Source organism: Dasypus novemcinctus, chromosome 11 (genome assembly GCF_030445035.2).
Source record: "Dasypus novemcinctus isolate mDasNov1 chromosome 11, mDasNov1.1.hap2, whole genome shotgun sequence".
In the NCBI taxonomy this organism is placed as follows: Eukaryota; Metazoa; Chordata; class Mammalia; order Cingulata; family Dasypodidae; genus Dasypus; species Dasypus novemcinctus.
In genome coordinates this window covers 32578621-32593557 of record NC_080683.1, presented here as the reverse complement: position 1 = coordinate 32593557, position 14937 = coordinate 32578621, and the positions used below count along the sequence as shown (strand labels likewise).

At 33.7% G+C, this 14937-nt stretch overlaps 1 protein-coding gene across 2 annotated transcripts in view; it reads left to right on the top strand.

Annotated features, from left to right (window-relative positions):
- KHDRBS2 (KH RNA binding domain containing, signal transduction associated 2) overlaps positions 1-14937 on the top strand; it is a 679570-nt gene that overhangs the window by 109267 nt on the left and 555366 nt on the right. For both annotated transcript variants that reach the window (XR_002793225.3, XM_004473412.3), the window contains exon 2: positions 12899-13026. Coding sequence is in view for 1 of the 2 variants with exons in the window: in XM_004473412.3 (XP_004473469.1) it covers positions 12899-13026 (128 nt within the window). In the remaining variant the exon portion in view is untranslated. The remainder of the gene's footprint in view (positions 1-12898; positions 13027-14937) is intronic.

The window sequence follows — 14937 nt, the reverse complement described above, 5'->3', positions numbered from 1 at the left end:
ATAAGTATAACTACAATGAAATAAATTGTGCAAAACCTCAGGAAATAAGTACAGCCCCCGAATATCAAACATGTCACTCATTAATACTTCTAAAAAACATGGAATCAACTGATTCAATGCAACCCCTATCAAAATTTCAGCAGCTTTTTATACAAAAATAGAAAAACTGATCCTCAAATTCATATGGAGCCACAAGAGTCCCTGAATAGCCAAATCAAGTTTGTAAAACAAGAACAAAGTGGGAGAACTCACACTTTCTGATTTAAAATTGTACTCTAAAGATACAGTAATTTAGAGAGTTGTGGTACTGACATAAAGACAGATAAACAGACCAATAGAACATAATTCAAAGTCCAGAAATAGAGCTACTCTTCTATTACCAATTGATTTTTCTAAAATAAAAGTTTATTGAAGTATATATTAATACATGAACATACATAAACAATAAGTATATAGTAAAAGGTGCAAACTTACAACATACACATACATATCACCATACAGAACTCCATGCATTGCCCATCACCAACACCTTGCTTTGTTGTAAAGCAGTTGTTACAAACTATGAAAGAGCATTGTCAAAACATTACTAGTAACTATAGCCAATATTGTATAGCCCACCCGATTATTAACAACCTGTATTAGTATTATACATTGGTTATAATTCATGAGAGGACGTTCTCATGTGTCCTATTAACCAGTCCACCTTCCCTGTATTTTAGAGCCCATGTTTGTACAGTCCACTCAACGTATACATCAGTGGCTATCATTTTCATCACAAAGTTCTACTGTCATCTACTTGGCCAATTTTAAAACATTTCGTAACCCCAAAAGGAAAAATTGCATACCCCTTTATGCCCCCCTATTGATATCTATTAGAATTGATATAATGCCTTCTTGCCATTGCTGCAAAAATACTACAATATTACCATTACCTTTTGTCCATAAGTTACATTAGTTGTAATTTTTCCATGTGTCACTGTATTCTTAGCACTTTGTAAAGAACATTCTTACATTTATACTATTAACTCCAGTCTTCTTCTACCACTGATATCACTGTGTTATACATTCCCTAGCTTATTCTCTAGTTTCCTGTCAATGGACATTTGCGTCCACAGACTACCCCTTTCAAACACAAGTTGTTGTTTTTTTTTGATGATGGGCATTCTGTAAGGTGTGAAGTGGTATCTCATTATAGTTTCCATCTGCATTTCCTTAATAGTTAGTGATGTTATACATTTTTTTTCATGTGCTTTTTGGGTATTTGTATTTCCTCTTTGGAGAAATGTCTGTTTAAATCTTTTGCTCATTTTTAATTGGTTTGCTTGTCTTTTTATCTTTAAGTTTGGTACGATCTCTTTATATAACATGGATATCAAACCGTTGTCAGATATGTATTTCCCAAATATTTTCTCCCATTAAGTAGGCAGCCATTTTACTTTCTTGAGATAGTCTTTTGAAGAACAAAAATGTTTAATTTTGGGGAAATCACATTTCTCTATTTTTGTTTCATTGCCTGTGCTTTGGGTGTAAGATTTGAAAAAGTATATTTTACTACAAGATCATGAAGATGTTTCCCTATGTTTTCTAAAGACCTTTTATGGTTATAGCTTTTTCAGTTAAGTCTTTGATGCATTTTGAGTTCGTTTTTGTATTAGATGTGAGACAGTAGTCCTTTTTCTTTCTTTTGGATATGAATACCCAGTTGTCTCAGCACCATTTGTTGAACAGAAACTTCTGGCTCAGCTGGGTAGACTTGGCAGCCATGTCAAAAATCACTTAACCATAGAGGTGAGGATCTATTTCTGAGTTCTCAGTTTGGTTCCATTGGTCAATCTGTCTATCTTTATGCTGTTTACCACTGTAGCTCTGTAATATGCTTTAAAGTCAGGAAGTGAGAGTCCTCCAACTTCATTTTTTTTTTCCATAAGATAATTTTAGCTATTCAGGATCCCTTATCCTTCAAAATAAATTTGATAATTGGCTTATCCATTTCTCCAAAAAAAAAAAAAAAAGCTGTTAATATTTTTGGGGGGATTGAATTGAGTCTGTAAATCATTATGGGTAAAATTGAAAAATTATTTATATTTAGTCTTCCCTTCCATAATGCAGAATGTCCCTCCATTTCTTTTGGTCTTCTTTGGTTTATTTTATCAATGTTTTGTAGTTTTCTGAATACAGGTGCTTTATATCCTTGGCTAAGTATATCATTAATATTTGGTTCTTTTAGTTGCTATTATAAATGAATTTTTTTCTGATTTTGTCCCCAGATTGCTCATCATTAGCTTACAAAAATGCTTCTAATTTTTGTGATTTATTCCTTTATTCTGCCAGCTGCTGAACTCATCTATTAGTTCTAGTAGGTTTGCTGTGAATTTTTCAGGATTTTCTAGATATATGATCAAATATCAGTGAATTGCCATATGTTCCTTCTTCCTTTCCTATTTGGATGCCTTTTATATCTTCATCTGGCCTAATTGCTCTAGCTATGAGAATTCAGGAAATATGTTTAGACAAATGAAAATGAGAACACAACTTATCAAAACTACACCACAAAGGCAGTGCTGAGAGGGAAATTTATAGCCCTCAATGATTACATTACATAAAATGCTGTTTGACCTAAAGTAAGGGGGAAATGGAAAAGAGAAATGAGTTTATATGGCTACGAGTTTCTAAAAAAGAGTCTGGAGGCTGGCAGAAGGATTGCCCTCATGCACAACCGAGCAGAGTCAGAGAGACAGATAAAGCAGATACAACCCCCAGATATCGGTTCCTTCGAGGGCTAAAGAGACCCATGGGAATTATGGTCATGGCCGATGGGGTTAACTACCAGGTCAGATGGCCCCTTTTTGGAACTGGTGTTTATGTGTGATGAATCTGGACTCAGATGGGATCTTCCTTCATAAGACTTTCATGCTAATGTGCTGGAGGTGCAGTTAATGTTGGGGTTTAAGATATATTTAGGGGATTTGAATCTCTGGACTGACAATGTGATAGCCAGGTCCTGAGCCTCAACAGACTCCAGCACCTACAATATGGTGTATTGGACTTACCACACTCAGCTAAGATGGAGTTGAAGAAGGACAACCACCACACCATGGAGCCCAGAGTGATTACAACTGAAAGTGGGAGGATCGCATCCAGCATCCATGTGGAATCTGAGCCTCCTCTTGACATAGAGGTGCAATGGACACAACCAATCCGATGTCCACATAGAAGAGGTGGCATTGGATTGGGAAAAGTGGACATGGTGGCTGATGGGTATGGGGAAAGGCAGGAAGAGATGAGAGGTGGAGGCGTCTTTGGGACATGGAGCTGCCCTGGATGGTGCTTCAGAGGCAATCACCGGACATTGTAAATCCTCACAGGGCCCACTGGATGGAATGGAGGAGAGTATGGGCCATGATGTGGACCATTGACTATGAGGTGCAGAGGTGCCCAAAGATGTACTTACCAAATCCAATGGATGTGTCATGATGATGGGAACGAATGTTGCTGGGGGGGGGGAGAGGTGGGGTGGGGGGGTGGGGTTGAATGGGACCTCACATATATATTTTTAATGTAATATTATTACAAAATCAATAAAAAAAAATTCAAAAAAAAAGATTACATTACAAAGGTAGAAAGAGTTCAAATCAGAGACATAACTGCACACCTGGAAGAACTAGAAAAAGAGCAACAAACTAATTCCAAACAAAGCTGAAAGAAAGAAATAATAAAGTTCAGAGCAGAAATTACTGAAATTGAGAACAACAACAACAAAAGAAAACAATAGAATCAACAAAACCAAGCGTTGGGGGTTCTTTGAGAAGATCAATAAAATCGATAAACCCTTAGGTTGACTGACAAAGGAAAAAAGAGAGAAGATGCAAATAAATAAAACAAAAAAATGAGAAGGGGGACAGTACCATTGGTTCCACGGATATAAGAGATCATAAGAGGATACTATGAACAACTCTATGGCAACAACCTACACTGACTCCAGAAGAAAGAGAAGACATCAACAAACCAATCACAAGTAAAGAGATAGAAACAGTCATCAAAAATGTCCCAAAGATGAAAAGCCCAGACCAGATGGCTTCACAAGTGAATTCTACCAATCATTCAAAAATGACCTACTACCAATCTTACTCAAGCGCTTCCAAAAAATTGAATAGGAAGGAACACTACCAAACACATTCTATGAAGCCAACATCACCTTAATGCCAAAATCAGATGAAGATACTATGAAGAAAGAAAATTATAGGCGAATACCTCTAATGAATATAGATGCAAAAATCTTCAACAAAATACTTGCAAACTGAATCCAAAAGTGCATTAAAAGAAATATATAGAAGTTTTATCCCACATAAACAAGGGTTTTGCAACACAAGAAAATCAGTGTAATAAAATACATTAATAAATTGAAGAAGAAAAATCACATGATCTCTTGATTGATGCAGAAAAGACATTTGAAAAAATACAGTAGTCTTTCTTGGTAAAAAAAAAAAACACTACAAAAACAAGGAATAGAAGAAAGCTTTCTCAACATTTAAAGGGCATAATATGAAAAAGCCACACCTAATACTGTATTCAACAGGGAAGATTGAAAACTTTCCTGCTGAGATCAGGAACAATACCAGAATGCCCATTGTCACCAGTACTGTTCAGAATTGTGCTAGAAGTTCTAACTAGAGTAATTAGGCTAGATATAAAAATAAACATCACCCAAATAGGAAAGGAAAAAGTAAAACCTTCACTATTCACTGATGATATGTTGCTTTACCTAGAAAATTCTGAAAATTCCACAGCAAAGCTACTAGAATTAATAGACAAGTTCAGCAAAGTTGTGCAAAACACATTTTGTTTTGTTTTATTTTGTTTAGTTTAGGAGATACCAGGGATTGAACCTGGGACCTTGTGTATGGATAGTAGGCATCCAACCATTGAGCTACACCAGACCCATTATACAAGTTGAATATGCAAAAATCAGTAGTGTTTCTATACACTACTAATGAGCAATCTGAAGAGGAAATCAGAAAAAAAATCCATTTATAATAGTAACCAATAGAATTAAATATTTAGAAATAAACTTAACCAAGGACATAGAAGACCTGCATTCAGAAAACTACAAAACTGCTAAAATAAACCAAAGAAAACCTAAATAAATGGAAGGGCATTCTGTATTCATTGATTGGAAGACAAACTATCATTATGATGAGAATTCTACCCACACCTATTTACAGATTCAATGCAATCCTAATACCAACAACTTTTTTTATAGAAATGGAAAACTCAATTATCAAATTTCTTTGGAAGCAAGCATAAGGGATCCAAAATATCCAACAATGTTTTGAAAAAGAAAAATGAAGTTTGAAGACTTTCAGTTCCTGATTTTAAAGCTTATAACTTAGGTACAGTGGTAAAAACATCGTGATACTGGAATAAAGATAAACAGATTGACTAACAGAGACCAAATTGAGATCTTAGAAATAGACCCTCCTATCTGCAGTCAAATGATTTTTGACAAGGCTATCAAGTCCACCAAGTTGGGCCAGAACTGTCTATTCAACAAATGGTGCTGTGAGACCTGGATATTCATATTCAAAAGAAAGAAAGTGGACTCCTATTTCACAACTTATACAAAAACTAACTTAAAATGAATCAGGGACCTAAATAAAAAACTACAACCATAAAACTTCTAGAAGAAAATGGAGGGAAATATCTTCAAGATCTTGTGACAGGCAGCAGTTTCTTAACTGCACCCAAAGTACAAGCAACAAAAGAAAAATAGGTAAGTGGGACCTCCTCAAAATTAAACTGTCTTCAAAAAAGTAAAAGACTGTCTCAAGAAAGTAAAAAGGCAGCTTACTCAATGAGAGAAAATATTTGGAAAACACCTGTCTGACAAGGGTTTGATATCCATGGTATATAAAGAGATCATATAACTCAATGATGAAAAGACAAGCAACCTAATTAAAAATGGGCAAAAGACTTAAATATACATTTCTCCAAAGAGGAAATAAAAATATACAAGAGGCACATGAAAAAATGTTGAACATAACTAGCTATTATGAATCAAAACTACAATAAGATACCATTTCACACCTTATCATAAAAAAAAAACAAAACAGAAAACTACAAGTACTGGATATTATGTGGTACAATAGAAACATTCCTTCACTGTTGGTGGAAATATAGAATGGTGCAGCTCCTGTGGAAGACAGTTTGGCAGTACCTCAAGAAGCTGAATATAGAACTGCCATATGATCCAGCAATCCCATTATTAGGGATATTTTCAGAAGACCTGAAAGTATGGACATGAACTGATATTTGCACACCGAAGTTCACAACAGCATTATTCACAATTGCTAAAATTTGGAACCAGCCCACATGTGCATAAACTATTGAATGACTAAACAAAATGTGCTATATACATGGAATACTATTCAGCTATAAGAAGAAATGAAATCAGGATGCATATGAAAACATAGATGAACCTTGAGCATATTATGTTGAGTAAAGTAAGCCAGACACAAAAAGATAAATATTTTATGGCCTCACTAATATGAACTAAATATGATGAGTAAACTCACAGAAGTAAACTCTAGAGTGTAGGTTACTAGGAAATAGAATGTGGGTTGAGAATGGGAGTTGATGCCTAATATACATAGAATTTTTAATAAGGTTTATTGTAAAAGTGTGGAAATGAATAGAGTTGAACGTAACACATTATCGTGAGTATACTATCACTGCTGATTAATAAATGAGATTTTGTTTGAAAGGGGTAGTCTGTAGACATAAATGTCAATTGACAGGAAACTAGAGAATAACCTAGGGAATGTTTGACAATGATTTCAGTGGTGGAGGAAGATTGCATTTAGCAGTATAAATACGAGAATGCTTTTCTTTTACAAAGTGCTAAGAATATGGTAATACATGGGAAAATTACAATTAATGTAACTTATGGATGATAGTTAACAGTAATATTTTGCATCAGTGGCAAGAATATATTATTTCAATTCTAAAGGAGAACAATAGGGGGTAAGAGGAGTTATGGGATTTTTCCATTTGAACTAATGAAAATGTTATTAAAATTGACCGAGGTGATGTCAGCACAACTCTGTGGTGAAAACAAGAACCACTGAGTGTACACACTGAATGGATTGTACAAAGCACAGGACTCTATAACACAGGGAATTCAGTGGTAAAAGATGGAGTGTGGTTAACAGGACAAATATGAGAACCTTCTCTCATGAACAATAACAAATATATAATATTATTAATAATATAGGGAGTTAATAATTGGGTGGGTTGGAGGAAAGTACCCCAAATGTAAGATATGGGCTGTAATTAATAGTAATGTTTTGATGATGCTCTTTCATAGTTTGTAACAGCTATTTATTTCACAAGAATGCATGGTATTGGTGGTAGGGAGAAGTATGGCAGTCTTTTATGATGGCATGCATGCTTGTTTTCTAAATTCACAATTTTTCTATATACTTACTGTTTATGTATGTTCAGGTATGAATGATATATGCCAATAAAATTACATTTAAAAATACAACAAAAGATAGTGGAAGGAGATACACTGGAGATAGCAAATATAGTTAATTATTTCAGAATTTACTAAAATAATACACTGATAGAATATCATTCTTTCTGTCTGCCACCTATTTAGGCAATATTTTTTTTCAAAGTTAAATATAAGTCTTACTTCTTCCATTAAGGCTTCCTAGACTATTCCATCCTATTTCAAAATTCTGCCATAGTTACACGGTATCATGCAATCGAGCACTGGTTCTATGTAAGTGTTGTTTACCCTGCTAGGTTTTAAAATTCTTGACAATCAGCACCACAGTTCCCAAACTGTGCTCCAAATATCCCTGGGGTACCACAGTGTACTTTGTGAAACACTCTGCAACAGTTTTAATTTTGAGGGAAACAGTGATACTTAATGTCTGTTGGATACCATGGAAATTGCGAGCTTTAAGGTAGTTTACAGTTTCAAAACTAGAATAATCTATGTTTCTTCAATAATATATCTCTGCATAGCTGAGTTTTCTGCAGTTACTGTGATTTAAAAAACAAGTGCCAGGTGAATATCAATGTAGAACATGAAGTTCTTCATAGTTGTCAGAGTTCTGTATATAATGATTATATATGAGCTTGAAGGGCCTGAATAGAGTTCTTTTTGGTTTAAAAAATGAGTAAGTTAGAATGAAATGTTCATTCTTTGTAGAAGGAAAGTAGGAATTTGATACCATCATATTAAAAATAGAAACTATAAATAAGTTACATATATCACGTTTTCAGATAATTCAGGCTATTTTAAGATACTTGTGTCTAAGGAAATTTTAGCATATAATTGATAAAATGGTTATAAGTGGCTTAGTTCAATGGTTAGCTTTCATTCAAGCATAAACTGGGTAAGCAAATTAATACTACTTCAAAAAGATTATTTAAACTTCACACGGACCAAATAGATAATAGGCTCAAAGGTAACCATCTGGAATATTATAGAGATTTTCTGTAAGCTTTGTGAAATCATTTTTGGAAAGTTGTTAGATAAAACAGCAAAGAAGAAAGCTATTAGATATAACATAGTATTCCTCTTAGCTTTAATCAAACCTTTAAAAAATAATTGTTTTGGCATGCAATTTCAATTAATATCAATTAAGAACTTCCATACTTAATAACTATCATTATTACTCTTCTCTTTACTCCAAAATAACAGAAACCAAAATCTTTATATTCTATCCATTACAACATTAAAAAACTGTCACATACGTTTCTTCATTAGGTAGTATTTTTAAATCAGTCTAATTGACCAAGGGCAAGGAGAGATGTTTGCAAATGACTCTATAGTAATACCAATTTTCCAATATACATAAAGGAAATTAGTAAAATGAATTTTTCAATATTCTTCCAAACCTTGACCTTCTATTCCATGAAATGATTATAGTTGCATATATTCTTCTCACCATTTCCATTCCTATATATTAGTCCAAATCAGCATCATTTCTTGACTAGAAAAATATAAGCTGATTTACTTGTTTGCTTGCCCTCAACTATGATCAGTTTCACCTATTACAGCTGGTGTTATCCTTAAAAATAAAAATCAGATATGGTTATCCCTATCCCTCACTCGGTTCTGTTCAGTAGCTTCTCTTTACAAGCACAATATATACCAGAAATGCCCCTTCACCTGCAGAGTTTTACATTATCTGTTCTATAACCACTTATCCAAACTCTTTTCTGTACTCACTGTTCTTTGGCCACACAGGCATTCTTGCTTCAAGATCAGATCAAGCTTATTAACTCCATTGGGCTGTAAAATGCTACTTCTAGATCTTCTCATGTGTCTGTTCAAATATCAATCTATAAGTCTAAATTAATAGCCGCTCCTACACCCTATTCTAACTTTATATTTTAATAGCTTAATTATATTTGCTCTCTATCCCTACACGAAAATGTGTATGTATGCATATTCATTTTCTGATTTTTCATTTTCTACACCAGATTTTAGATACCATGAAAGCAGAGATGTTTTCTTGTCTTCTGTTATATCTGTGATGTCTTACAAAGTAGCTTGTACTGAGTAGAAGTTAATAAAAAACTTTGTTGAATAAATTAATTTTAAAATGAAAGAATGGAAAAATAGTACACATTTGAATAAAAATATCCAATTTAGGGAACATTTTCATGAGTCAAAATTAATATTTCCTCCCAAATATCTAAATAGATGATTTTATATTGATGAATGTGAATGATTACATTTCCAGATTTAATCCTTGATATGACTTTTCTATGGCTCCTTTCTAATTACCTTTAAATTTGTTTGAAAAAAGAATCACGCTATTTTTTAATTATTTTTTTATTTTTAAAGATACTTTATATTACATAAAAAATATAAGGGATTCTCATTTGCCCCACTCCCACCCCCTCCCACACTTTCCCACATCAACAACATCCCTCATTAGTGTGGTACATTGTTTTTAAAATTGATGAACATATATTGAAGCATTGTTATGAACCATGGATTATAGTGTACATCGTAGATTACACTATATCCCGCACAATTTTGTAGAGTATGACAAAATATACGATGGCCTGTATTCATCACTGCAATATCATGTAGGACAAAGTCAATGTCTTAAAAAATGCCACCCATATTACACCTATTCCTCCCTCTCCCATCCCTCAGAACCTCTGTGTGCCTACTGCCTTTATATCAATGATAAGAATTCTTCCATTGCTAGAAAAATAATAATTCTATAGTAGAATAATAATGTCTAGTTCAGTCCATTGTTCATTCCCCAATCTTGATTTGAGGATGATGATGCCCACTCTGCTTCTAAATGAAAAGGAGCTTAGATCTCATGGGGCAGATGGGTGGAACAATCTTGCTTGCAGTTGCAGACAATCTCTGTTCCTTGGAATGGATGTTGTCCATCATCCTTGCCTTGTTAGTTGTCCTGGGTAAGTCCAATGAACCAGAGAGTAGGTATTGCAACTCTGCTGAAATTCAGGGTTCAACTGGCATATGGACAGACCAAAGATTTAAGTCATATATTTATTAAATATAGTGCTAATTATAGGTTTAAATAAAAGGGACAGAAGAGCCATGTGCAGAGAACCTATAAATGAGTTTAATTCTGTTACACTGGGGAGCATAAATTCCAAAGTAAGGCCCACTGACCGGGTGCCAAATTCCTGAGTGGTCTGCCCTGCTTATAGTTTCTGGATGTCTCTAGAGCACTCTAGTGCCCTAAGGCACTGTTTACTGTGGCATTCATTGAGATCCTGCTGAGACATGCGTAAGTGTAACCTCTGGAATGACATCCTGACTCACTTTGAAATCCCTTCACCATAAAAAATCATTTTTATTTAATATTTCCCCCTTTTGATCATGGTCTTTTTCCAGATGCATTGCTAGCTGGTACTTGGTAATAATCCCTCAGTGCCAGGGAGGCTCATCCTGGGGAGTTATGTCCCACACTAGGGTGGGGAGGGGGAAGGTAGTGTATTTATATGTTGAGTTTGGCTTAGAGAGAGACCATATATGAACAACAAGATTTTCAGGAGGTAACTCTTAGGCAGTTTGAAATACATGGCTAAGTTTAAATTTCTCAAGAACTAGGTTCATAAATACAATCATCAACATCAAGGGCCTGGCATAATTGTATGTCTTTTTTCACTAGGCACTGCCCTTGCAATTGGGGGATTCTTGCTGTCCTATTAGAGAATGTAGCAGAACTCCCCCAGATGAGAGTTCAATGTTCTTTTGGTTGTTGTGTGGCTCTCTACCCACTAAGATGATACCCCATGAAGACTTGAACATATTCATATGCCTTAGAGTCATGCCCCAGGTGAACCCTTCCCATGTATCCTCACATCAACTGACACCCTGCACCAGTGATCCTCCCCTGAGATCCAAAACCTCTCCAAAAGTGAAGCCAACAGAATAACCAAATAAAATTAATAAGAAAATAATTTTTAAAATAACCAATAAAATTTTAATTTTTAAAAAATATTGAAATAATAAAAATTAAAAAATACATATAGACAGTGTCTTTCATTACTGTAAGATCTGTTGTCTTGTATGTAGAGTGACATTTTCTTCCATTAATTCCCCCGGTATCTTATTTTTTTCATTTTATCTTAAAAGAAACTTTAGGATATAGAAAAGTCGCACAGAGAATATAGGGGATTCATATATATCCAATACCCTTCTCCTTTTCCCCGCTCCCCTACTAATAACATTTTACATGCAGATGGCACATTTGTTACAATTGATGTGCAAATATTGAAGCATTCTTACTAACCATGGTCAGTGGTTTACATTATGGTTTACATTTTGGATCGCATACTTTCATAGGTTTCGATGAAATTTGAAGTGACCTATATCCATTATTGCAAGATGATGCTTAACAATTCTAATGCCCTAAAAATGGCCTACATTCCATCTATTCTATTCTTCCCTCCTCCTCTCTTTGGAATCTATGGTAGCCACTAAGTTTCAATTTCTGAAGAATAAGATTCATAGTTACGTGCAGGAATATTTAGGGTTTGACCTATTGGTATGTTTTCTTTTATCAGGTATTACCTATGTTCTCAAGGGATTCTTGTTCCTCTAATTAAGAACATAGCAGGACCCCTCAGGATGTGATTTAACACACTATAACAAGATGAACACTTAAATAATCCACAGAAGTCTGTTCCAGGTGTGCCCTGTCCCGTTTATCTTCCCGACATCCAACACCCTACACCAATAGCCCTTCCCTGACATATTTGCCAAAAGAACATTCCCAACATTGTAGTTTTAAACACAGACCTGCAAATCCCGAGTTCACCTGCTCCTTCCCCTGACCCTCCCCCCAGTCAGATGGATATTCCCCCTCACTGACAAGCACCACCAAACCCATTCACATTACTGCGCCACTGTCATGCTTATCCAGTGCACAACTACATTGCTTTTAAGAATTGGATGGTTAATATTTTAAATTATTTTTATTTTCTTAAAAATATTTGTTTAGAGATAAAAACTATAACCTTAAAATATGTTTTGCTCTGGTCATTGCGCCTAGGAAATTTGTTTGCTTAAATATTTTAAATAGTAAAAAGATGTATTCCCTCTTGTATTTTGTATGAAGATTCTAAAAATTAATTAAATGCTTCATTTGCTTTACAGATGACACAGTCAAATATTCAATTATCACATTTTAGTTTTAGTTGACAAAGGTCATCTTACATACAGTAGCAGCATTCACAAAGCTGTTGAAACAATGCAATTTCAGTCCTTTTATGAAGATTCTTCAAAATCTCATTTAAGAAAGGGAGTTATTAGTAAGAACAGTCAGCATAATTATGGTGATTTCTTTTCTCATTTTACTTAATTTTTTCTTATGATTTTTTCCAGAAATTGAAAAATTTCAAGGTTCTGATGGAAAAAAGGAAGATGAAGAAAAGAAATATCTTGATGTCATCAGCAACAAAAACATAAAGCTCTCAGAAAGGGTATTGATTCCTGTCAAACAATATCCAAAGGTATTATAGTATATGCTTTATTCTGATATAATTAAGAACAAAATGATAAAAATGAGACCTATTATTTTATAATTGCCTTTTATAAAATAAATATTTAAAGCTTCATTATGTAAGTATACACAAACACTCATCATACTGACATGGGAAAAGGAAAACTCTTTGAAAGTATGAGGGAAATTAACACCTGAAGGCTATAACATTTTGGTTATGTGAATGTGGGGAGCATTAGATATTTTAAGCATGAATTATTTAACATATAAATGATTCACGTGTTTGTCCAATATGCACATAGACTTATGTTTTGTTTCATGTGGAATGTATTTACTAATTACAAAATGGAGTAGAATGAAGGATTCTAATATATAGTGTTAGCCAATCAGCAGAGAATTATTATATCCAGGAAAGCAACACAGTCTTCATTCGACTCTTGGATTAATACCTCTGGTCTTCTGTATCCAGACTTGAATTTATAAAACTAATTGTAATCTTTTTCTTAGTGTAATGGAATCTCTCTTGAAACTCCTTTTCACTAGACATTCTGTTATGAGATTTTTATCACTAGGACCATTGATTATATAATACAGCTTTCAATGGCTTATATCCATTCAGGAAAATTCATAAATTCTAATGAATAAAATTAGTTTTCTTTCCTAAACAATTGAAAGAAGCTGCAAATGGAGACAAAAATATTCAAGCTGATAATTTACTTTCAGAAGATAGACTCTGAAGCACTGTGAAGCAAAGAATATGTAATTATCCTAAATAAAGATTAGAGAAATAAATGCTGTCATTTACCAATTGTCTTACAACATGATACATTTTAGTAAATACAATTAAATAGAGTGTTGTGTTTATAATTATTTCAAATAGGGATAAAATGGTTGTGGCCCACCAAACCATAAAATTTTTAACTTTCACATGAGCTTCTTTGGGCATGCAAGGTTTGTTTTTGTCTGTTTTTGAGGTAGACTTACTCTATTGCAAGAAATATGCATTCAATAGGCGTATAATTTAAATAAAGTTTTATTTGATTTACTTAATAGTCATTACATGCAAAGTTATATAAATGTACATGAGATTTTTTGCATAGTAATGAAATGTAGTAGAAATTTGATGAAAGATTAACGAATGTGTATCCTTTACAAAGAACTTGATTAACCAATTATAGTCTAGGGTAGAATACTCTTTCTTTAAATCATATAGATCTTTAAATATGATATAACTTGACATTATTTCCTGGAATAACACTTGTCTCTTCACTGAATACAGGAAAGCCAATGACAGACTTGATGTCTGCTTCTAAAATAAAATGCGATCTCTGGCCAAATTAAATTGGCAAGGTATAGAAGACATCTAAAGTCTTGATGGCTCTTCAGTGGTAGTGGTTTTATGCCAAACATTACCAGAGCCTATATTTGATTTGTAATGATGAATACTGAAACCCTAATAGATAATATTCTATGTTGTCAAATGTTTTGTGTGAGGTTTAATTTCATAATTTATACAAGATGATCAAATAACATAAATGTCCATTTTTATTGCAATAAACCTTGTATCACATGGATCACAAGCATATTGATTCAGAATTTTTAGAATCATAGAATGCTGAAACTGGGACTAATATTGGAAATCATCTTATTTTACAGATGAGGTACCTGGGAAATTATGAATTGCTCAAATCATATTTTTGTTACCTGGTTTCTCGATCTTTAGTGGGGCTGCTGTTTTAGATTCTTCATCTTATGCAAACAATTACCTTTACAAGTTGGCTGATCTTGCTTTTCATGTAAAATTTGAAGAATGTGAAAATTATATATCTTAATGATTAGAAAATTGTTTTATGGAATATTGCCAAATAATCATTCATACTTGAGAAACTTACCATTTCTTTAATTGTTGAATGGAATGCCA